The sequence below is a fragment of the Somniosus microcephalus genome, chromosome 2 (genome assembly GCF_052327205.1).
Source record: "Somniosus microcephalus isolate GS21.2 chromosome 2, FLI_Smic_1.0, whole genome shotgun sequence".
Classification (NCBI taxonomy): Eukaryota; Metazoa; Chordata; class Chondrichthyes; order Squaliformes; family Somniosidae; genus Somniosus; species Somniosus microcephalus.
In genome coordinates this window covers 213375462-213401281 of record NC_140988.1, presented here as the reverse complement: position 1 = coordinate 213401281, position 25820 = coordinate 213375462, and the positions used below count along the sequence as shown (strand labels likewise).

At 48.0% G+C, this 25820-nt stretch overlaps 1 protein-coding gene across 8 annotated transcripts in view; it reads left to right on the top strand.

The window, feature by feature from the left end:
• rbm47 (RNA binding motif protein 47) overlaps window positions 1–25820 on the top strand; it is a 381884-nt gene that overhangs the window by 332792 nt on the left and 23272 nt on the right. For 6 of the 8 annotated variants that reach the window (XM_085969018.1, XM_085969062.1, XM_085969053.1 and 3 more), the window contains 2 exons: window positions 11946–13093; window positions 14724–14864. In XM_085969018.1, the coding sequence (XP_085825144.1) occupies window positions 11946–13093; window positions 14724–14864 (1289 nt within the window). The remainder of the gene's footprint in view (window positions 1–11945; window positions 13094–14723; window positions 14865–25820) is intronic. The other 2 variants (XM_085969080.1, XM_085969071.1) reach the window with 1 other exon arrangement.

Below are 25820 nucleotides of genomic sequence, written 5' to 3'. Positions count from 1 at the left end.
GGTCGGAGAGAGTTTGGGGGCAGAGATGAAGGGTCGGGTGGGTCTGTGATCGTGGGGGGGGGGGGCGTCAGTGACCGCGGGGCAGGAGTCCAATCGCAGGGGGTCCCATTGCACAGAGGTTGGTCCAATCATGGGGAGGGAAGCAAGTTAGCTTGGGGGGCTGGGGGAAATCACTTCTGCCTCTCCTGGCCCACAAGCAGTGCCTCCCTGTAGCTGCCGAGTTTCCCGGAACCCGGGAAACCCAGCCAGCCAGCATTAAAGCTGGAAGAGAGATAAAACCTGAGGCACACAAAGCTACATTAAAAAATTTAAATTAGCCACTTGCCTCCTGGGAGTGGGTTGGTTCCTCGCCCCCTTTCTGCACCCGTTAAAACCGGAGTGGGTGGGTTTGAAGCAGGGTTTGGGTTTGAGATTTTAAAAATTTTAACATCCTACCTGACCCAAACCCACCTGTTTTTGGAGGTTAAAATGACCCCCTTAGCTTCCATTCCAGGAGACACCTATATCCAGACACCTGTAACTCAATTAATTTGACCGTATAAACTCATATTTAATTGTGAAATGTAAATAAGTTGTCTAAATCACAGTTGTACATTTTCTAACTTTTCAAGAGGAAGAGGGTAACAGAGTTAAGAAGAAATCTGCTTAGTACACTACACTGTTCATTTAAAAAGAAAAATGAGCAGTACAGCAATCCATGAATGGCAGACCTTATATAATGTAAAGGATGATGAGCTCACAGACTTTTCTCAGTAATCTCACTTACAAGTTGCCAACTCTGGTTGGAGGCATTCCTGGAGGTTTGATCACGTGATGTTCTCAGCACATGACATCTGATCACATGACATCTGCAAATGTTATTGCATTTACCTTATAGAGGTTGGGTTCGCTGAGGTTGAGTATTGTTGTTTGTGGTTTTGTGCTGGCAGCTGTTGTGCGAGAAGTTTCAAGAACCAGGATATCACCTGTGAGCAGGTGAATGAGGGGAAACCGAGGGCGGGGAAGAGGGGAAACCGAGGGCGGGGGAGCAATTTGCAGGGGGTAACCAAAGGCGGGAGGAACTTTGATTCCACCAATAACAACATTGAAATTGCACTGACAACTAATAGTAATACTGGTAACGCTTAGATTTCCCTCATAACCAGCAATAATACAATAACTCACTGATAGTCCAAAAGTAACTAGTAGTAATAGGTGTAACACCCCAATATCCTACCTATAACTAGTAATAATCATACCCTAAAACTATAGCCAGGATCCCCTTACACTGCATAAATGCCAGTCAGGCTCCCCAGTTGATGCCACTTTTAATAGGTCCCATTTCTCTCCCTATCTCCTTGGTCTTTGGATTGGACTTTAGTTCTGCATAAAGGTGACAACTCTGAGCTGGGAGCCTGAGTCAGAGGCATGGATATCTGGATCAGGTTACCAGGAGGTTCCATTGCTGCACCCTTAGTCCCGCTATCGAACAGCTAAAGGGCAATATGAGTCAACTCCCATAAAAGTAACACATTCAGTCTACCTATGTGAGCGACTGATGCTGTTGAACCCGAGAAACTATGGCAGTCCCGAAATCGTAACAATGTTATTTTTTTTCTTCTATGGGCATTCTATCAATTGGCATTTTCAGTTTTTCTCTTTCCTAATTCCCTCCCAATAATATATTCATATTGCATGTAATCAAGATTGCTGAACAGTCAATATTGTGGACAATAGAATAAAGTGAACACCGTACCAGAATAGTATCAAGATTCTTTCACTTGTGAGAATGACCATTAACTGTGTAACCTGCATCACTCCTGAATTCCAAAGAAATCAAGCAAGTTGCCTGACATCCTGCATTCATTTGTAAAACCCTTTATCCTAGGGCAATAGAAGATTGCAATTATATGTGTTCAAATTGTCAACTGTTTACTGAAAGCCTTCAATAGTTTTTTTTAATAATCTGCTCAATGTCTGTCTTGTAAATTTAAAACAATTATGGTGCTTATTGAAAGGTAGAATTAAAGAACTCTACAGAATCCCAAGTAATTCTATGTTTGCGGATTTACTGAATTTTTTTTCTGATTCTCTCCCCTCCCTCCTGAAAATACTGAATTGCTGGTTATGGTTTCATGGATGCCAGCAGCCATTTGGTAATTCAACCAAGTGCCCATCCCTTCACAGGTGTGCTTAACATGCTACAGTATTTGGATCTGGGGAAATCATAGCCAAGCCAAGCCAATTTGTCTTCATCCACGCACAGTTTCCATCAGGAGACACTAGATAGCTATCGGGAGTGCAAATCCAGGAGTCTTTATCTCGTCCCTCGTCCATGGGAGCTGAGGTTAGTTATTGCCACTCTGACCAAGAGCAGTTAACTGGACACCGACCGAGGGTTGAGCCTGGGACCTTCCGAGTCTGTGTGGCTCACTAGGCAGTGCAGTTATCCATTAAACTTGATCTATTTTTGGACATAAAATATGTTTATGCTTTATTTTGCTTTATAACAAATATTACTACAGACCTCAGCTGGTTAACTGTAGGTATATGACCCTACTAGGCAAACAATTATTATGCATAAAAGCTATTATAACTGGTCTTATCTCTAATTCCCTCATGAACTATTGTTTGCACACAAAGAACACAGTGTTACTGCATGCAGGACTCTGTATGAGAACATCCAGTTTTGGCATTTGGGATTTCAGTGTGATGATATGTACTCTATATTAAATATCATAGTACGCAGATACCGATCTTAAAAATGTATACATAAATCAATGTGCATAAAGGTTTTAATTTGTTTGTACTTTAAGCTTGCATTAATTTTTAACCTTTTAACACTCTGCTATACATCAGGAAGCACTGAAACAAATAGTTAACTTACATCAACATATAGCATTATTTAGCCTTCTGAGTTTGAAACTAAACAGATTGCTCAATGTACAGAAACTGCACTCAGGTTTCCTGTTAGTCACTGGTGTCGCTGAAACATTATGCACTGTGTACTTTCAACTACAGGTGTAAGCAATTTGTTAAGGGTACGGTAGCATAGTGGCTATGTTACTGGACTAGTAATCCAAGGCCTGGACTAATGATCTGGAAGACATGAGTTCAAATCCACCATGTCAGCCGGTGAATTTAAATTCAGTTAATTAAATCTGGAATGAAAAGTCATTACCAGTAATGGTGACTATGATTGAAGAATTACTGGATTGTCGTTAAAAACCCATCTGGTTCACTAATGCCCTTTAGGGAAGGAAATCTGATCTCCTTACCTGGTCTAGCCTATATGTGACTCCAGACCCATAGCAATGTGGTTGATTGTCCTCTGAAATGGTCTAGCAAGCTACTCAGTTGTACCAAACTCCTACAAAGAAAATGGACTGCAGTGACTCACCACCTTCTCAAAGGCAATCATAGAGTCATTACAGCACAGAGGAGGCCATTCAGCCCATTGAGTCCATGCCGGCACTCTGTAGAGCAATCCAGTCAGTCCCATTCCCTGCTCTATCCCTATAAGCTTATTTCCCTCAAGTGTTTATCCAATTTCCTTTTGAAATCATTGATCATCTCCGCTTCCACCACCCTTGTCGGCAGCGAGTTCCAGGTCATTACCACTCGCTGCGTAAAAAAGCTTTTCCTCGCATCCCCCCCTGTATCTCTTGCCCAAAACCTTAAATCTGTGTCCCCCTAGTCCTTGTACCATCAGCTAATGGGAACAGCCTTTCTCTGTCTACCTTATCCAAACCTGTCATAATCTTGTACACCCCCTCTATCAAATCTCCCCTCAACCTCCTTTGTTCCAAGGAGAACAACCCCAGCTTCTCCAACCTAACCTTGTAGCTAAAATCCCTCATCCCTGGAACCATTCTGGTAAATCTCCTCTGCACTCTCTCAAGGGCCTTCACATCCTTCCTAAAATGTGGTGACCAGAACTGGACACAATACTCTAGTTGTGGCCTAACCAGAGCTTTATAAAGATTCAGCATAACTTCCCTGCTTTTGTACTCAATACCTCTATTTATGAAGCCCAAGATCCCATATGCTTTGCTAACTACTCTCTCAATATGTCCTGCCACCTTCAAAGATCTATGCACATGAACTCCCAGGTCCCTCTGTCTCTGCACACTCTTTAGAACTGTGCCATTAAGTGTATATTGCCTCTTCCTAGCCCTTCTGCCAAAATGCATCACCTCACACTTCTCTGTATTAAATTCCATCTGCCACTTGTCTGCCCATTCTGCTAGCCGATCTATGTCCTGTTGCAGTCTACTGGTATCATCCTCACTGTTCGCCATACCTCCAAGTTTGGTATCATTGGCAAATTTTGAAATTTTACTCTGTGTTTCAATATCCAGGTCATTTATTTATATAAATAAAAAGCAGTGGTCCTAGCACTGACCCTTGGGGAACCTTGGGGGACACCACTGTCTACCATCCTCCAGTCTGTAAAACAACCATTACCATGACTCTCTGTTTTCTGTCCTTAAGCCAATTTCTTATCCAAGCTGACCCCCTATTACATGAGCCTCAATTTTGTTAACCAACCTTTTATGTGGTACGTTGCCAAACGCTTTCTTAAAATCCATATAGACAACATCCACTGCATTCCCTTCATGAAACTTTTCTGTTACTTCATCAAAAAATTCAATTGGATTAGTCAAACATGATCTGCCTTTTACAAATCTGTGCTGGCTCTCCTCAATTATTGTAACTTAAACCTCTCCAAGTGCCCATTAATTTTTCCCCTGATTATTGTTTCTAAAACCTTACCCACCACTGATGTTAAACTGACCGGCCTGTAGTTACTAGGATTGTCCTTGCACCCCTTCTTGAACAAGGGTGTCACATTTGCCACTTTCCAATCATTTGGCACCTCCCCTGCATCTAGGGAAGATTGGAAGATTATGGCAAGCCCTTCCGCTATCTCCACCCCCACTTCCCTTAGCAACCTGGAATGCAAGCCATCCAGACCAGGCGACTTATCCACTCTTAAGTACATCCTGCCTATCAATTGTCACCCCATCCATTCCAATTTAGAAATTCTACTTTAGATTGTTCCTTGCTCTTCTCCATTACTAATCTAAACCTTATGATACGATGATCACTCGTATCCAAGTGTTCTCCTACAGGCACTTGGTCCACTTGGCCCACCTCATTCCCCAAATGCAGCAATGCCTCCTTCCTAGCTGGGCCGAGAACATACTGGTCAAGGAAATTCTCCTGAATACATTTCAGAAATTCCTCCCCCTCCTTTCCCTTTACTCTAACATTATCCCAATCGATATTTGAGTAATTAAAGTCCCCCAATATCACCACTTTATAGTTCTTACACATCTCTGTGATTTCCCTGCAGATTTGCTTCTCTACCTCCCTCTCACTATTTGGAGGCCTATAGAATACACCTAATAGCGTGATCATACCCTTTTTGCTTCTCAACTCTAACCAAATGGATTCTGTCCTTGCCCCCTCAAGGACATCCTCCCTTTTCAACACTGCAATGTCTTCCCTAATCAGTACTGCCACCCCACCTCCCTTTTTTCCTTCCCTATCTTTTCTGAACACCTTGTATCTGTGAATATTATGCGCCCAGTCCTCACCATTTTAAGTCATATTTCTGTTATTGCCACACGGCTAATTGTGCTTGTAGCTCACCAACCTTATTCACCACACTTTGTGCATTTACATACATGCATTTTAAACTTAGATGGGCAATAAATGCTGGCCTTGTCAGTCACGCCCACATCCCATGAACGAATAAAAACAATAAAGGCTTTGAAACTGGCAATACATTAAACAGGGTGCCCACTTTTATTTGTGAAGAAATGTTTTCTTCCAAAATGCAACAAGGGTTTTTTTTTATAATGGTCACCTTTGTGCTCGACTTTCCCATTCCCCCTTTATTGCCAAGTTCAGATCATATCCAAGACACAAAGGTTAAATCAAGCAAACATCTTATTCATATCTGGTTAATATCTGCTTTTCTTCTAGCTATGATCCAATGGTACAAGAAAAGTATTTCTATTGAAGTGAAGCACTGGTCAGAATTGTGCTAATAACCATAACTAATAAGAAGGTATACACAAAACTCAAGCAGAAACAGTGGGGTGAATTTTCATCGCCAGGCAGAAAACAGCTGTAACAGACCAGCCACCCATTTTACACCCGTTGAAGTTAATGGAAATGTAAAACGGGCAGCCAATCTGTTACCGCCCGTTTCCACCCGTCGATTTTAAAAATGAAAATTCCCCCCAGTACTACCTGGCCACAACAAGGTATCTTCTTTGTCCAGGTTTAAGCAACATCATATCTCATGCAACATTATGTTCCAAAAAGGCATATCACTGCACTTGCTTTACTTCCGCTTGCTCCCGGTGAAGAGACTCGAGGTGTTCGGCGCCTTCCCGGATGCTTCTCCTCCACTTTGTGCGGTCTTGGGTCAGGGATTCCCAGGTGTCGGTGGGGATGTTACACTTTTTCAAGGAGGCTTTGAGGGTGTCTTTGAAGCGTTTCCTCTGCTCACCTGGGGCTTTCTTGCCGTGCCGGAACTCCGAGTAGAGCGCTTGTTTTGGGAGTCTCGTATCGGGCATGCGGACAATGTAACCCATCCATCGGAGCTGATTGAGCGTGGTCAAAGCTTCGATGCTGGGGATGTTGGCCTGAGCAAGAACACTGACATTGGTGCGCCTATCCTGCCAATGGATTTGCAGGATCTTGCGGAGGCAGCGTTGGTGGTACCTCTCCAGTGCTTTGAGGTGCCTGCTGTACATGGTCCATGTCTCTGAGGCATACAGCAGGGTGGGTATCACTGCTGCCCTGTAGACCATGAGCTTAGTGCCGGGTTTGAGGTTCTGGTCTTCAAACACTCTCTTCCTCAGGCGACCGAAGGCTGCATTGGCACACTGAAGGCAGTGTTGGACTTCGTTGTCGACGTCTGCGCTTGTTGACAGTAGGCTCCCGAGGTATGGAAAGTGGTCCACGTTGTCCAAGGCCTTGTCGTGGATTTTGATAATCAGGGGGCAGCATTGTGTGGTGGGGGCAGGTTGGTAGATGACCTTTGTCTTATGGATGTTTAGTGTAAGGCCCATGCTCTCGTACACTTCGGTGAAGGTGTTGACGATGGTTTGGAGTTCGACCTCCGAGTGAGCGCAGACGCAAGCATCATCTGCATACTGTAATTCGACGACAGAGGATGGGATGACCTTGGATCTGGACTGGAGGCGACGGAGGTTGAACAGTTTCCCGTTTGTTCTGTAAATTAGCTCCACTCCAGTGGGGAGCTTACTGAGGGTGAGGTGGAGCATTGCAGCAAGGAAGATCGAGAAGAGCGTTGGTGTGATGACACAGCCTTGCTTGACCCCAGTTCGTACGTGAATTGGGTCTGTGGTGGAACCGTTGGTCAGGATCACGGCTTGCATGTCGTCGTGGAGCAGGCGGAGGATGGTGACAAACTTTTGAGGGCAGCCGAATTTGAGGAGGACACTCCATAATCCCTCACAGTTGACAGTGTTGAAGGCCTTTGTGAGATCAACGAAGGCCATGTACAGCGGTTGGTGTTGTTCTCTGCATTTCTCTTGTAATTGACGTGCGGTGAGGTTCATGTCCATTGCGCCCCTTAGTGGGCAGAATCTGCATTGCGACTCTGGGAGGAGCTCTTCAGCCACTGGGAGAAGGCGATTGAGGAGGATTCTTGCGATGACTTTCCCTGTGGCAGACAGCAGGGTAACTCCTCTGTAATTACCGCAATCGGACTTGTCACCTTTCTTGAAGATGGTCACGATTACGGCGTCTCTGAGATTCTCCTGGCATGCTCTCCTCCTTCCAGGTAAGAGAAATTAGTTCATGAATTCACGCCAGTAGTGCTTCTCCGCCATGCTTTAGTGCCTCGGCGGGGATTCCATCTGCTGCTGAGGCCTTGTCGGATGGCCTTTTCAACCTCATGCCGGGCTGGGGTTGTGCTGAGATGATGGTGGGTAGCATGCTGCAGGATGGAGTTGAGGACACTCGTGTCGAAGACAGAGTCGTGGTTAAGGAGATCTTCGAAGTGCTCCTTCCAGCGGGCACTGCCTGCTTCCCTGTCCTTGATGAGTACCTCTCCGTTCTTGGCCCGCAGTGGGGAAGGGCCTTGGGTGCTTGGGCCGTAGATGGTCTTGACTGCGCTAAAGAATCCACGCACATCGTGGTTGTCGGCTAGCTGCTGGATCTCCTGCGCTTTCTCCACCCACCATCTGTTCTTTAGATCGCGAGTTTTTTGTTGGACCTCGGCCTTCAGGCGTCTGTAGAGCTGCTTTCTTGCTCTCGAGTTCTGTTGCTGTTTCCAGATCAGGAATGCCTTGCGCTTGCGGCTTATTAGCTCCTGGATCTCCTGGTCGTTCTCGCCGAACCAGTCTTGGTGTTTCCTGGTCGAGTGACCGAGCGTCTCTTCACAGGTGCTGAGTATGGAGGCCTTGAGTGCAGACCAGACGCTGTGGGCACTCTGTGTCTCTGCATCACTGGGAGTCGTCAGGCTGTTTGTGAGGCACAGGCTGAATAGGGCTTTCTTAGCGGGGTCTTTGAGTGCTCCAGCGTTAATTTTCCTGCGATATTGTTTCTGTTGCCGCCGCTGTTTTGGGGCTACATTGATGGAGATGACAGAGTGGATTAGACGGTGGTCTGTCCAGCAGTCATCAGCTCCTGTCATGACACGGGTGATGTGGACGTCCTTGCGATCCCTCGCTCGGACGATGACGTACTCCAGCAGATGCCAGTGCTTGGAACGAGGGTGCTGCCATGAAGCCTTGTACTTGTCTCTCTGACGGAACAAGGTGTTGGTTATGACGAGGCCATGTTTTAAGCATTTCGACAGGAGGGTACCATTGGACTTGGCTTTCCCTACCCCCTCTCTGCCAATCACACCTCTCCAGAGGTCTGTGTCCTTTCCAACTCTGGCGTTGAAGTCGCCAAGGAGGATCAGCTTGTCGCCCGTTGGGACTCGGGACAGGGATTGTTCGAGGCTGGAGTAGAATTCCTCTTTGGTCTCGTCTGTGGCTTCCAGTGTTGGAGCGTATGCACTGATGACTGTAGCGTACTGGTTTCGGGCTAGGGTGAGTCGAAGAGTCATGAGGCGCTTGCTTATACCACTAGGGGAGTCTCTGAGATGTCCGACCAGTTAATTTTTTATGGCGAAGCCTACCCCATGGAGGCGGCGTTCTTCTTCGGGTTTGCCTTTCCAGAAGAAGGTATAACCACCGCCTTGCTCCTTGAGCTTGCCTTCCCCTGCCCGCTGGGTCTCACTTAGTGCGGCGATGTCAATGTCAAAGCGTCTGAGCTCCCGGGCAACGATAGCAGTATGGCGTTCCGGTCTGTCACTGTTGGGGTTGTCCATGAGGGTCCTAACATTCCAGGTCCTGAACTTCATTTTAAAGGGTGGTAGATGCCTGTGCGTGAATTATTTTAACGTGGAGTGGCCATTGCACACCAGCTACCACACGGGCTTGACAGAGCAAGGTCTTGGTCCAATGGCAAGGGGATCCAAGACGATTGGAGACCAGGCTCTGCTACAACGGCCTAGCACACACACGCAAACATACTGCTACTGTCCTCCTCCCTCCTTCCCACAGGTCCTCTCTGCTTGGATTTCGTAGGAATCATAGAGTTTTGGGGTTGATTTTCAGTGTGCCGTGAGGCGGGCTTTTAGGCGTGCGGGGGGCTAAAATCCTGAATTCGGGGATTCCGACACCATCCCGCCCAAAACCCACCTCCATGTAAGTTTCAAAGGAGGCGGGTACCCGCCCCGCACTGGGACCCACCGACCCGAGGCGGGAAGGGATTAGCGCCAATTAACTGCCTGTTAACAGGTAGTTAACAGGCAGTTTTTAGCCTAATCCCTATTTTGAAGGGTGTCGTGTGGAATTCCCGACGGCTCCAAACCGCGCCAGGTTAGAGGAGTTGGGCCGTCGGGTTGAAGGACTTGGAGGGGTCGAGATATTGGTGTTCAGGTGAGTGATGGGTGCATGAGTACAAAGGTAAGTGTGTTTGGTGTGTCTAAAGTGTGTAAAGAAGTTTAAATTACCTGTACTTACCTTTACAGCCTTCCTTCCTCTAGGCTTCGGAAGTCCATTATTCAGCTGGCACAGAAAGCAGAATGGCTGCGATCTGTCAAAAGTGACAGCCTGCAGCTTTCAGTGCCGGCGAGATTTCTAACTGAGTCTGCGTAGAAGGACTCAGGTTAGAAGTAAGACTGTCAGTGTTTCACAGCTTCAAACAGCTGTGAAACACTGATATTTCATCTGTCAACACGTCTTGACAGATGGAACTTCAGTCTGTGATGTCACCTGTTGCCGGGTGGCCCTTAATTGGCCTGCTGAGCCCGCTGGGCGGGCTCAACAAGGTCAATCAAGTGAAAATCACGTGGATTGGCCGCATCTCGATGGAGGCGGGACTACAACCCGAAAGTTGTAGTCCCACCTCCTTCCCGACTTCTGAATGAAAATCCAGCCCATAGAGTTATACAGCACAGAAAGAGGCCCTTCGGCCCATCGTGTCTGCGCCGGCCATCAAGCCCTATCTATTCTAATCCCATTTTCCAGCACTTGGTCCATAGCCTTGTATGCTATGGCGTTTCAAGTGCTCATCTAAATGCTTCTTGAATGTTGTGATGGTTCCTGCCTCTACCACCCTTTCAGGCAGTGAGTTCCAGATTCCAACCACCCTCTGGGTGAAAAAGTTTTTCCTCAAATCCCCTCTAAACTTCCTGTCCCTTACCTTGAAACTATGCTCTCTGGTTATTGACCCCTCTACTAAGGGGAAAAGTTCCTTTCTATCTACCCTATCTATGTCCCTCATAATTTTGTACACCTCAATCAGCCTCCTCTGCTCTAAGGAAAATAACCCCAGCCTGTCCAGTCTCTCTTCACAGCTAAAACGCTCCAGCCCAGGTAACATCCTGGTGAATCTCCTCTGCACCCTCTCTAATGCAATCACATCCTTCCTATAGTGTGGCGACCAGAACTGCACACAATATTCCAGCTGTGGCCTAACTAGCGTTTTGTACAGCTCCATCATAACCTCCCTGCTCTTATATTCTATGCCTCGGCTAATGAAGGCAAGTGTCCCATATGCCTTCTTAACCACCTTATCTACCTGTCCCGCTGTCTTCAGGGATCTATGTACATGCACACCAAGGTCCCCCTGATCATCTATCCTTCCTAGGGTCCTACCATTCATTGTGTATTCCCTTGCCTTGTTAGTCCTCCCAAAATGCATCACCTCACACTTTTCAGGGTTAAATTCCATTTGCCACTGTTCTGCCCATCTGACCAACCCGTCTATATCGTCCTGTAGCCTGAGGCTTCCCTCCTCGCTATTTACCACTCCACCAATTTTCATGTCATCTGCGAACTTACTGATCATACCTCCTACGTTCATATCTAAATCATTAATGTACACTACAAACAACAAGGGACCCAGCACCGATCCCTGCGGTACACCACTGGACACATTTAAAGAGAATTCCAATTCTGTGGACTGCCCAGTTTTTTTGAATGATATAGAGAGCAATGTGTAATGAAGAGTAAACGTGCTGTGCTCTTGTAAAAATAAGTACACTGTCCTATTTTGTACAGTTATCTTTTGAACCTAAAAATTCATCAAAGGTTTCCTAATATACTATGCGAAATGGGCTGGTAGCGAATCGGCAGCCTGTTTTACACCGTACCTGATTTTCATTTCCATTGGCATAGACTAATTTCATCTTTTATCTTGTCATTTATCTAATTGCTGTTTGTGGGACCTTGCTGTGCACTAATTGGCTGCCGTTTCTCCCTGCATTACAACAGTGACCATTTTTCAAAAGTACTTTATTGGTTGAGAGGCACTTTGGGACATCCTGAGGTCGTGAAAGGCGCTATATAAATGCCAATTTACTTGTTTGTTCATTTATTCTCATAATGCCAACTAAGAAATTTTCTCTCCTGCCTTTTCAGGACTGAGCACAATTTGAATGGTTTTGACAGAATGACAGCTGAAGACTCCAGCACCATGATGAGCACAGATCCCTGCAACATGTCTTCAACTAAAGTCCTTGAAGGTGTTGCTGGCGCCCCTAATGAGTCCACCCTGCTTGCACTTATGGAACGTACAGGCTACACAATGGTTCAAGAGAATGGCCAACGCAAATATGGTGGCCCGCCTCCCGGTTGGGAGGGACATCCTCCGCCCCGTGGGTGCGAGGTCTTTATTGGTAAAATTCCTCGCGATGTTTATGAAGATGAGCTTGTCCCCGTTTTTGAGTCTGTGGGACGGATGTACGAGATGCGCTTGATGATGGACTTTGATGGTAAAAACCGAGGTTATGCCTTTGTCATGTTCACAGCCAAGCATGAGGCCAAAAGAGCAGTCCGAGAGCTTAATAACTACGAGATACGCCCAGGGAGGCTGCTGGGTGTCTGCAGCAGCGTGGATAACTGCAGACTTTTCATTGGGGGCATTCCAAAAATGAAAAAAAGAGAAGAGATTTTAGAAGAGATTTCTAAAGTAACAGAAGGTGTGCTAGATGTGATTGTCTATGCCAGTGCAGCTGACAAGATGAAAAACCGAGGATTTGCATTCGTAGAGTATGAAAGTCACCGGGCCGCTGCCATGGCGCGGAGAAAGCTGATGCCCGGAAGAATCCAGCTGTGGGGTCACCAGATTGCGGTCGACTGGGCTGAACCAGAGATTGATGTTGACGAAGATGTGATGGAAACTGTTAAAATTCTATACGTGAGAAATCTGATGATTGAAACCATGGAGGACACGATAAAAAAAATCTTTAGTCAATTCAACCCTGGCTGTGTGGAGCGGGTAAAGAAAATTCGAGATTACGCTTTTGTTCATTTCACTACCAGGGATGATGCAGTCCTTGCCATGGAGAAATTAAATGGAACTGACCTTGAAGGTTCCTACATTGAGGTGACCCTGGCCAAGCCTGTGGACAAAGAGCAGTATAGTCGTTACCAGAAAGCAGCAAAAGGGGGACCAACAGAAACACCTCAAGCAAACATTGTTTACTCGTGTGATCCCTACACGCTAGCCTACTATGGGTATCCCTACAACACACTGATTGGTCCCAACAGAGAATATTTTGCCAAAGGTCAGTAAAATGTTATGAATTGAACAGGTTTCTGAGTATTTCGCAATAGAGTAAAAGGGGTTGTTTTTTGACATTGTGTGACAGGCGAGTCAGCCGCCCATTTTACATCTCTCCCCATTTTTACTTCTATTGAAGCTCTGCTATCACATTGTACCCGAATCTGCAATAGAGGTACATCTTTAAAATATTTGTGACATATATCTGAACACCAGAGGTCAGTGGGGAAGAGAGAAAATATGTTTCCCATTGGGAAGATCTGAACCCTGAAGCACTAGTAATGGTATATTTCAGCTTTGCCAAGACCTAAATTTTGGGCCTGTTGGTCCATGCAACCTTGTGCACTGCTCTATTCCGTACATTAATGGTATTGTTAAATACCCAGTACTGCAGCCCAATGTTTAGCATCTCGGGCATCCAGGGGGAATATTACGGATGTTTGCTTATTCTTTAAATTATTCAAAGTAACACTGAGATAATTAGACATTTTGTACCCTTTTTATTCTTTGTTTTTCTCATTTATTTTGCAAACATGACAACCTTATTGTTAGTAGGGCCACATGACAAAAATTGCCACTCACTTTATGACTAACGCATCTACAATTTCCTCACCTATTTCTTCTGAGGGTACAGTAGTATAGCGGTTAGAGGTCGTGGGTTCAAATCTCACTCTGTATGTAACTGAAATCAATAAATTGGGTAATTTATTATTGAGTAGAATGGGCTTATATTCTCTGGGCTTGTCAGGGTAGCTGCTGAGAGGCTGTTTCTCCTGGTTGGAGAGTCTGGAACTAGGGGGTCATAGTCTGTGGATAAGAGATCGGCCATTTAGGACTGAGATGAGGAGAAATTGCTTCACTCAGAGGGTTGTGAATCTTTGGAATTCTCAACCCCAGAGGGCTGTGGATGCTGAGTCATTGAGTATATTCAAGATTGAAATCGATAGATTTTTGGGCACGAAGGGAATCAAGGGATGTGGGGGGTGGGCGGGAAAGTGGAGTTGATGTAGAAGATCAGCCATGATCTTATTGAATGGGGGAGTAAACTCGATGGGCCGTATGGCCTACTCCTGCTCCTATTTCTTATGCTGTTATGTTCTTTATACCCTGGGGTAGAAACCATCAGATCAAGGAGATTTGTCTGTCTTAAGTCCCATTATTTTGTCCAGTACCATTTTTTACTTGTATTAAATCAAGTAAGTTCCTCTCTATGACTTATTTTTAGTTTACTAACACTGGTATTTTATCCTCTTCCTGAAGACTGATACAAAGTATTTGTTTAACAAGTCTGCCATTTCCTTATTTTCAATTACACTATCACCTGCTTCTGTCTTTAATGAGCCCACATTCCCCTTTACCATACTCTTTCTCTTAGTATATTTTACAACATTTTTACTGGTAGCTTTGATGCCACGTGCAAGATTTTTTCATATTCTCTTTTTATACTTTCTTTGTATCTCTTTGTTGCTTTTTATTGCTTTCCTAGTCCACTGGATTTCAACTTTTCCTTGCATTTGTGTAAGCCTTTTTCTTTAGCTTGATGCTGTCTTTTATCTCATTTGGTGACCATGGTTGCTTAACTACACAAATGGAGCTTTTGTCTTTTAGGGGTATGTACTGGTTTTGTTTTGTAGCAAATACTTCTTTCGGGCCCCGACAACATCCCGGCTATCGTGCTGAAGACTTGTGCTCCAGAACTAGCTGCGCCTCCAGCCAAGCTGTTCCAGTACAGCTACAGCACTGGCATCTACCCGACAATGTGGAAAACTGCCCAGGTATGTCCTGTCCACAAAAAGCAGGACAAATCCAATCCGGCATATTACCGCCCCATCAGTCTACTCTCAATCATCAGCAAAATGATGGAAGGTGTCATTGACAGTGCTATCAAGCGACACTTACTCACCAATAACCTGCTCACCAATGCTCAGTCTGGGTTCCGCCAGGACCATTCGGCTCCAGACCTCATTACAGCTTTGGTCCAAACATAGACAAAAGAGCTGAATTCCAGAGGTGAGGTGAGAGTGACTGCCCTTGACATCAAGGCAGCATTTGACCGAGTGTGGCATCAAGGAGCCCTAGTAAAACTGAAGTCAATGGGAATCGGGGGGAAAACTCTCCACTGGCTGGAGTCATATCTAGCACAAAGGAAGATGGTTGTGGTGGTTGAAGGTCAATCATCTCAGCCCCAGGACATCTCTGCAGGAGTTCCTCAGAGCAGTATCCTAGGCCCAACCATCTTCAGCTGCTTCATCAATGACCTTCCCTCCATCATAGGGTCAGAAGTGGGGATATTCGCTGATGATTGCAGTGTTCAGTTCCATTCGCAACTCCTCAGATAATGAAGCAGTCTGTACCCGTATGCAGCAAGACCTGGACGACCTTCAGGCTTGGGCTGATAAGTGGCAGGTAACATTCGCGCCACACAAGTGCCAGGCAATGACTATCTTCATCAAGAGAGAGTCTAACCACTGCCCCTTGACATTCAACGGCATTACCATTGCCGAATCCCCCACCATTAACAGCCTGGGGGTCACCATCGTCCAGAAACTTAACTGGACCAGCCACATACATACTGTGGCTACAAGAGCAGGTCAGAAGCTGGGTATTATGTGGCGAGTGTCTTACCTCCTGACTCCCCAAAGCTTTCCACCATCTACAAGGCACACGTCAGGAGTGTGATGGAATACGCTCCACTTGCCTGGATGAGTGCAGCTCCAACAATACTCAAGAAGCTCGACACCATCCAGGAGAAAACAGCCCACTTGATTGTCACCCGATCCACCACCTTAAACATTAACTCCCTCCACCACCTTAAACATTCAGTCCCACCACCGGCGCACCGTGGCTGCAGTGTGTATCATCTACAAGGTGCACTGCAGCAACTCGCCAAGGCTTCTTCAACGGCAACTCCCAAACCCGCGACCTCCACCACCTAGAAGGATAAGGGCAGCAGGCACATGGGACCATCATCACCTGCAAGTTCCCCTCCAAGTCACACACAATCCTGACTTGGAAATATATTGCTGTTCCTTCATCATCGCTGGGTCAAAATCCTGGAACTCCCTCCCTAACAGCATTGTGGGAGTACCTTCACCACACGGACTGCAGCGGTTCAAGAAGGTGGCTCACCACCACCTTCTCAAGGGCAATTAGAGATGGGTAATAAATGCTGGCCTTGCCAGCGACACCCACATTCCATGAACGAATTTAAAAAACTTCCTGCTACTTATCTGTTGGATTACCCGGGAACAGTTCAGCCCGGTTTACTGTGGTCAGTTTATGTTGCATCCCCTTGAAGTTTGCTTTATTTTAATTTAAGACCTTGGACGATTTGGAGGAGGGGACCGAGTGTAACATATCAAAGTTTGCAGATGATACTAAGATGGGGGGGAAAGTAGTGAGTGAGGAGGACATAATAACCTTCAAGGGGACATAGGCAGGCTAAGTAAGTGGGCAGAGATTTGGCAGATGGAATACAATACTGGAAAGTGTGAGGTTATGCACTTTGGCAGGAAAAATCGTAGAGCAAGTTATTATCTTAATGGCAAGAAACTGGAAAGTACTGAAGTACAAAGGGATCTGGGGGTCCTGGTGCACGAAACTCAAAAGGTTAGTATGCAGGTGCAGCAAGTGATTAAGAAGGCCAATGGAATGTTGGCTTTCATTGCTAGGGGGATAGAATATAAAAATAGGGAGGTATTGCTTCAGTTGTACAAGGTATTGATGAGACCGCACCTGGAATACTGCATACAGTTTTGGTGTCCATACTTGAGAAAGGACATACTTGCTCTCGAGTCAGTACAAAGAAGGTTCACTCGGTTAATCCCGGGGATGAGGGGATGGACATATGAGGAGAGGTTGAGTAGATTGGGACTCTACTCATTGGAGTTCAGAAGAATGAGAGGCGATCTTATTGAAACATATAAGATTGTGAAGGGGTTGGATCGGGTGGATGCAGGGAAGATGTTCCCGATGATGGGTGAAACTAGAACTAGGGGGCATAGTCTTAGAATAAGGGGCTGCTCTTTTGAAACTGAGATGAGGAGGAACTACTTCACTCAGAGGGTGGTAGGTCCATGGAATATGCTGCCCCAAAAAGCTGTAGAAGCTACATCATTACATAAATTTAAAACAGAAATAGACAGTTTCCTAGAAGTAAAGGGAATTAAGGGTTACGGGGAGCGGGCAGGAATTTGGACATGAGTCTAGGTTCGGATCGGTCATGGCCCTGTGGGTAGCGGAGCGGGCCCAGGGGCCGTGTAGCCTGATCCTGCTCCTATTTCGTGTGTCTAATTCTGTTAGATTCAGGAGATGGTTCTGTGATAGTGGATTGGCGGTTAGGATCAGATCAGCCATGATCTTATTGAATGGCGGAGCAGGCTCGAGGGGCCGATTGGCCTACTCCTGCTCCTATTTCTTATGTTCTTATGTTCTTATGTTTGTGATTCTCCCTTCAACCTCTCAAACCTAATATCAAATTCAATCATATTATGGTCACTGTTCACAAGATGTTCCCTTACCAGCAGATTGTTAACTAATTCTGGTCCATTACTCATAACTAAGTTTAGTGTGGCCTCTTCCCTTGTCATATTGTTCCAGAAAACTGTCCCGAAACTCTAGAAATGTATTGCCTTTATGACTTGATCTGTTCTGCTTCTTCCAGTCTACGTAAAAATTTAAACCAGCCATTTCAAGAAGCATTTGGATGAGCACTTGAAATGCCATTGCATACAAGGCTATGGACCAAATGCTGGAAAATGGGATTAGACTGGACAGGGATGGATGGGCGGCGCAGACACGATGGGCCGAAGGGCCTCTTTCTGTGCTGTAAAAACTCTAACTCTAACTCTATTATAACTGCATTGTTTTTGCTAAATACTTCGCTGATCTCTGTATTTATAAATCTCGCCACCACATCACTACTATCAGGAGGTCTGTAGACCAAACCCCACTAGAGCCTTGAGTCCTTTGCTGATCTTTAATTCTACCCAAAGTATTCCCACTGCCACTCACCCTTACTGAAATCCCTTATTGCTACTGCTGTAATTGTCTTTTATCAATATTGCTACCTTTCCCAGTTTCCCTATCCTTTCTAAGATCTTGTAGCCTGGAATATTTAGCTCCCAGTCAAACCCATCTTGTAGCCAGGTCTCTCTAATAGCTACTACAGGGTGCATCATACTCTTTAAGCTGAATTTGTGCTTATAGCTTGCTTGTTTTATTGCTTATGCTACGTGCATTTATGTACAAAACTCCGTCCCCATCCTGCCCACATGCCCTGATGGTGTTTTTGTCACATTTTTTGATTTATCACACATTTTGTTGCTGATTCTCTGCACATTGTTATACCAGCAATTTAAGATGTTCTTACTTTTCATCACTCTTGCTTTATTTTTAACAGGTGTTTTATTATTACTTCCTACAATTTTTTCCGTACCTGATGTATTTATATTATCTTAATCACTTTGTACTCTGGCCTCTGCTCTCATCCCTTCTTTTGTTATCTTTAGCTTACCATCATTTTTGGTATAATTTCTACCCAAACCCTTCCCTTCCTTTATTGGTTTAAAGTCCTTTCTACAGCCCTATTTATTCTTTTAGGACATTTGTCCCAGTCTGGTTCAGGTGCAGTATGTCCCAGCTCCTTCCTTTCCCAGTACTGGTGCCAGTTTCCCATGAAATGCAGCACCACCTTCCCACGCCACTCCTTTAACCACGCATTTACTTTCCTGAGCTGTTCATCCCTATGCCAATTAGCATGTGCCTTGGGTAGTAATCTGGAGATTATCACCCTCAAAGTCCTTCTTTTTAATTTAGCTCCTAACTCCTACTACTCCCTTATTAGGACCTCCTCCCTGTTCTTTCCTATGGTTCCAACATGGATCACGACAATTGGTTCTTCCCCCTCCATTTCCAAATTTCTTTTCAGCTGCTTCCTTCTCCCCTTCATTTCCCCCATGCTTCTCCCCCTTCACTCCTTCTCCCCTTCACTCCTTCTCCCCTTCACTCCTTCTCCCCTTCACTCCTTCTCCCCTTCACTCCTTCTCCCCTTCACTCCTTCTCCCCTTCACTCCTTCTCCCCTTCACTTCTTCTCCCCTTCACTCCTTCTCCCCTTCACTCCTTCTCCGCTTCACTCCTTCTCCCCCTTCACTTCTTCTCCCCCTTCACTCCTTCTCCCCTTCACTCCTTCTCCCCCTTCACTCCTTCTCCCCTTCACTCCATCTCCCCTTCACTCCTTCTCCCCCTTCACTCCTTCTCCCCTTCACTCCTTCTCCCCTTCACTCCTTCTCCCCTTCACTCCTTCTCTCCCTTCACTCCTTCTCCCCCTTCACTCCTTCTCCCCTTCATTCCTTCTCCCCTTCACTCCATCTCCCCTTCACTCCTTCTCCACTTCACTCCTTCTCCCCCTTCACTCCTTCTCCCCTTCACTCCTTCTCCCCCTTCACTCCTTCTCCCCTTCACTCCTTCTCCCCTTCACTCCTTCTCTGCTTCACTCCTTCTCCCCTTCACTCCTTCTCCCCTTCACCCCTTCTCTCCTTCACTCCTTCTCCCCCTTCACTCCTTCTCCCCTTCACTCCTTCTCCCCTTCACTCATTCTCCCCTTCACTACTTCTCCCCTTCACTCCTTCTCCCCTTCACTCCTTCTCCCCTTCACTCCTTCTCCCCTTCACTCCTTCTCCCCTTCATTCCTTCTCCCCTTCACTCCTTCTCCCCTTCACTCCTTCTCCCCTTCTCTCCTTCATTCCTTCTCCCCTTCACTCCTTCTCCCCTTCACTCCTTCTCCCCTTCACTCCTTCTCCCCTTCACTCCATCTCCCCTTCACTCCTTCTCCCCTTCACTCCTTCTCCCCTTCACTCCTTCTCCGCTTCACTCCCTCTCCCCTTCACTCCTTCTCCCCTTCACTCCTTCACCCCTTCTCTCCTTCTCCCCTTCACTCCTTCTCTCCTTCACTCCTTCTCCCCTTCACTCCTTCTCCCCTTCACTGCTTTTCCCCTTCACTCCTTCTCCCCTTCACTCCTTCTCCCCCTTCACTCCTTCTCCCCCTTCACTCCTTCTCCCCTTCACTCCTTCTCTCCTTCACTCCTTCTCCCCTTCACTCCTTCTCCTCTTCACTCCTTCTCCCCTTCACTCCTTCTCCCCTTCACTCCTTCTCCCCTTCACTCCTTCTCCCCTTCACTCAATCTCCCCTTCACTCCTTCTCTCCTTCACTCCTTCTCCCCTTCACTCCTTCTCCCCTTCACTCCTTCTCCTCTTCACTCCTTCTCCCCTTCACTCCTTCTCCCCTTCACTCCTTCTCCCCTTCACTCCTCTCCTTCACTCCTTCTCCCCTTCACTCCTTCTCCCCTTCACTCCTTCTCCCCTTCACTCCTTCTCCCCTTCACTCCTCCCCCTTCACTCCATCTCCCCTTCACTCCTTCTCCCCTTCACTCCTTCTCCCCTTCACTCCTTCTCCCCTTCACTCCTTCTCACCTTCACTCCTTCTCTCCTTCTCTCCTTCTCTCCTTCTCTCCTTCACTCCTTCACTCCTTCACTCCTTCTCCCCTTCACTCCTTCTCTCCTTCACTCCTTCTCCCCTTCACTCCTTCTCCCCATCACTTTTTCTCCTCTTCACTCCTTCTTCCCTTCACTCCTTCTCCCCTTCACTCCTTCTCCCCTTCACTCCTCTCCTTCACTCCTTCTCCCCTTCACTCCTTCTCCCCTTCACTCCTTCTCCCCTTCACTCCTTCTCCCCTTCACTCCTTCTCCCCTTCACTCCTTCTCCCCTTCACTCCTTCTCACCTTCACTCCTTCTCTCCTTCTCTCCTTCACTCCTTCTCTCCTTCACTCCTTCTCCCTTCACTCCTTCTCCCCTTCACTCCTTCTCCCCTTCACTCCTTCTCCCCTTCACTCCTTCTCCCCTTCACTCCTTCTCCCCTTCACTCCTTCTCCCCTTCACTCCTTCTCCCCTTCACTCCTTCTCTCCTTCACTCCTTCTCTCCTTCACTCCTTCTCCCCTTCACTCCTTCTCCCCTTCACTCCTACTCCCCTTCACTCCTTCTCCCCTTCACTCCTTCTCCCCTTCACTCCTTCTCGCCTTCACTCCTTCTCCTCTTCACTCCTTCTCCCCTTCACTCCTTCTCCCCTTCACTCCTTCTCCCCTTCACTCCTTCTCCCCTTCACTCCTTCTCGCCTTCACTCCTTCTCCCCTTCACTCCTTCTCCCCTTCACTCCTTCTCCCCTTCACTCCTTCTCTCCTTCACTCCTTCGCCCCTTCAGTCCTTCTCCCCTTCACTCCTTCTCCCCTTCACTCCTTCTCCCCTTCACTCCTTCTCCCCTTCACTCCTTCTCCCCTTCACTCCTTCTCCCCCTTCACTCCTTCTCCCCTTCACTCCTTCTCCCCTTCACTCCTTCTCCCCTTCACTCCTTCTCCCCTTCACTCCTTCTCCTCTTCACTCCTTCTCCCCTTCATCCTTCTCCCCTTCACTCCTTCTCCCCTTCACTCCTTCTCCCCTTCACTCCTTCTCCTCTTCACTCCTTCTCCCCTTCACTCCTTATCCCCTTCACGCCTTCTCCCCTTCACTCCTTCTCCCCTTCACTCCTTCTCCCCTTCACTCCTTCTCCCCTTCACTCCTTCTCCCCTTCACTCCTTCTCCTCTTCACTCCTTCTCCCCTTCACTCCATCTCGCCTTCACTCCTTCTCCCCTTCACTCCTTCTCCCCTTCACTCCTTCTCCCCTTCACTCCTTCTCCTCTTCACTCCTTCTCCCCTTCACTCCTTCTCCCCTACACTCCTTCTCCCCTTCACTCCTTCTCCTCTTCACTCCTTCTCCCCTTCACTCCATCTCCCCTTCACTCCTTCTCCCCTTCACTCCTTCTCCCCTTCACTCATTCTCCCCTTCACTCCTTCTCCCCTTCACTCCTTCTCCCCTTCACTCCTTCTCCCCTTCACTCCTTCTCCCCTTCACCCCTTCTCTCCTTCACTCCTCCTCCCCTTCACTCCTTCTCCCCTTCACTCCTTCTCCCCTTCACTCCTTCTCCCCTTCACTCCATCTCCCCTTCACTCCTTCTCCCCTTCACTCCTTCTCTCCTTCACTCCTTCTCCGCTTCACTCCCTCTCCCCTTCACTCCCTCTCCCCTTCACTCCTTCTCCCCTTCTCTCCTTCTCCCCTTCACTCCTTCTCTCCTTCACTCCTTCTCCCCTTCACTCCTTCTCCCCTTCACTGCTTTTCCCCTTCACTCCTTCTCCCCTTCACTCCTTCTCCCCTTCACTCCTTCTCCCCCTTCACTCCTTCTCTCCTTCACTCCTTCTCCCCTTCACTCCTTCTCCCCTTCACTCCTTCTCCCCTTCACTCCTTCTCCCCTTCACTCCTTCTCCCCTTCACTCCTTCTCCCCTTCACTCATTCTCCCCTTCACTCCTTCTCCCCTTCACTCCTCCCCCTTCACTCCATCTCCCCTTCACTCCTTCTCCCCTTCACTCCTTCTCCCCTTCACTCCTTCTCCCTTCACTCCTTCTCACCATCACTCCTTCTCTCCTTCTCTCCTTCACTCCTTCTCCCTTCACTCCTTCTCTCCTTCACTCCTTCTCCCCTTCACTCCTTCTCCCCTTCACTCTTCTCCTCTTCACTCCTTCTTCCCTTCACTCCTTCTCCCCTTCACTCCTTCTCCCCTTCACTCCTCTCCTTCACTCCTTCTCCCCTTCACTCCTTCTCCCCTTCACTCCTTCTCCCCTTCACTCCTTCTCCCCTTCACTCCTTCTCTCCTTCTCTCCTTCACTCCTTCTCTCCTTCACTCCTTCTCCCCTTCACTCCTTCTCCCTTCCTCTCTCCTTCTCTCCTTCTCTCCTTCTCTCCTTCTCTCCTTCTCTCCTTCACTCCTTCTCTCCTTCACTCCTTCTCCCTTCACTCCTTCTCCCCTTCACTCCTTCTCCCCTTCACTCCTTCTCCCCTTCACTCCTTCTCCCCTTCACTCCTTCTCCCCTTCACTCCTTCTCTCCTTCACTCCTTCTCTCCTTCACTCCTTCTCCCCTTCACTCCTTCTCCCTTCACTCCTTCTCTCCTTCACTCCTTCTCCCTTCACTCCTTCTCCCCTTCACTCCTCTCCCCTTCACTCCTTCTCCCCTTCACTCCTTCTCCCCTTCACTCCTTCTCCCCTTCACTCCATCTCCCTTCACTCCTTCTCCTCTTCACTCCTTCTCCCCTTCACTCCTTCTCCCCTTCACTCCTTCTCCCCTTCACTCCTTCTCCCCTTCACTCCTTCTCCCCTTCACTCCTTCTCCCCTTCACTCCTTCTCTCCTTCACTCCTTCTCCCCTTCACTCCTTCTCCCCTTCACTCCTTCTCCCCTTCACTCCTTCTCCCCTTCACTCCTTCTCCCCTTCACTCCTTCTCCCCTTCACTCCTTCTCCCCTTCACTCCTTCTCCCTTCACTCCTTCTCCCCTTCATCCTTCTCCCCTTCACTCCTTCTCCCCTTCACTCCTTCTCCCCTTCACTCCTTCTCCTCTTCACTCCTTCTCCCCTTCACGCCTTCTCCCTTCACTCCTTCTCCCCTTCACTCCTTCTCCCTTCACTCCTTCTCCCCTTCACTCCTTCTCCTCTTCACTCCTTCTCCCCTTCACTCCATCTCGCCTTCACTCCTTCTCCCCTTCACTCCTTCTCCCCTTCACTCCTTCTCCCCTTCACTCCTTCTCCTCTTCACTCCTTCTCCCCTTCACTCCTTCTCCCCTTCACTCCTTCTCCCCTTCACTCCTTCTCCTCTTCACTCCTTCTCCCCTTCACTCCATCTCCCCTTCACTCCTTCTCCCCGTCACTCCTTCTCCCCTTCACTCATTCTCCCCTTCACTCCTTCTCCCCTTCACTCCTTCTCCCCTTCACTCCTTCTCCCCTTCACTCCTTCTCCCCTTCACTCCTTCTCCCCTTCACCCCTTCTCTCCTTCACTCCTCCTCCCCCTTCACTCCTTCTCCCCTTCACTCCTTCTCCCCTTCACTCCTTCTCCCCTTCACTCCATCTCCCCTTCACTCCTTCTCCCCTTCACTCCTTCTCTCCTTCACTCCTTCTCCGCTTCACTCCCTCTCCCTTCACTCCCTCTCCCCTTCACTCCTTCTCCCCTTCTCTCCTTCTCCCCTTCACTCCTTCTCTCCTTCACTCCTTCTCCCCTTCACTCCTTCTCCCCTTCACTGCTTTTCCCCTTCACTCCTTCTCCCCTTCACTCCTTCTCCCCCTTCACACCTTCTCCCCCTTCACTCCTTCTCTCCTTCACTCCTTCTCCCCTTCACTCCTTCTCCCCTTCACTCCTTCTCCCCTTCACTCCTTCTCCCCTTCACTCCTTCTCCCCTTCACTCCTTCTCCCCTTCACTCCTTCTCCCCTTCACTCATTCTCCCCTTCACTCCTTCTCCCCTTCACTCCTCCCCCTTCACTCCATCTCCCCTTCACTCCTTCTCCCCTTCACTCCTTCTCCCCTTCACTCCTTCTCCCCTTCACTCCTTCTCACCATCACTCCTTCTCTCCTTCTCTCCTTCTCTCCTTCACTCCTTCACTCCTTCACTCCTTCTCCCCTTCACTCCTTCTCTCCTTCACTCCTTCTCCCCTTCACTCCTTCTCCCCTTCACTCCTTCTCCGCTTCACTCCCTCTCCCCTTCACTCCTTCTCCCCTTCACTCCTTCACCCCTTCTCTCCTTCTCCCCTTCACTCCTTCTCTCCTTCACTCCTTCTCCCCTTCACTGCTTTTCCCCTTCACTCCTTCTCCCCTTCACTCCTTCTCCCCCTTCACTCCTTCTCCCCTTCACTCCTTCTCTCCTTCACTCCTTCTCCCCTTCACTCCTTCTCCTCTTCACTCCTTCTCCCCTTCACTCCTTCTCCCCTTCACTCCTTCTCCCCTTCACTCCTTCTCCCCTTCACTCATTCTCCCCTTCACTCCTTCTCTCCTTCACTCCTTCTCCCCTTCACTCCTTCTCCCCTTCACTCCTTCTCCTCTTCACTCCTTCTCCCCTTCACTCCTTCTCCCCTTCACTCCTTCTCCCCTTCACTCCTTCTCCCCTTCACTCCTCTCCTTCACTCCTTCTCCCCTTCACTCCTTCTCCCCTTCACTCCTTCTCCCCTTCACTCCTTCTCCCCTTCACTCCTCCCCCTTCACTCCATCTCCCCTTCTCCCCTTCACTCCTTCTCCCCTTCACTCCTTCTCACCTTCACTCCTTCTCTCCTTCTCTCCTTCTCTCCTTCTCTCCTTCACTCCTTCACTCCTTCTGCCCTTCACTCCTTCTCACCTTCACTCCTTCTCTCCTTCTCTCCTTCACTCCTTCTCCCCTTCACTCCTTCTCCCCTTCACTCCTTCTCCCCTTCACTCCTTCTCCCCTTCACTCCTTCTCCCCTTCACTCCTTCTCCCCTTCACTCCTTCTCCCCTTCACTCCTTCTCTCCTTCACTCCTTCTCTCCTTCACTCCTTCTCCCCTTCACTCCTTCTCCCCTTCACTCCTACTCCCCTTCACTCCTTCTCCCCTTCACTCCTTCTCCCCTTCACTCCTTCTCGCCTTCACTCCTTCTCCTCTTCACTCCTTCTCCCCTTCACTCCTTCTCCCCTTCACTCCTTCTCCCCTTCACTCCTTCTCGCCTTCACTCCTTCTCCCCTTCACTCCTTCTCCCCTTCACTCCTTCTCCCCTTCACTCCTTCTCTCCTTCACTCCTTCGCCCCTTCAGTCCTTCTCCCCTTCACTCCTTCTCCCCTTCAGTCCTTCTCCCCTTCACTCCTTCTCCCCT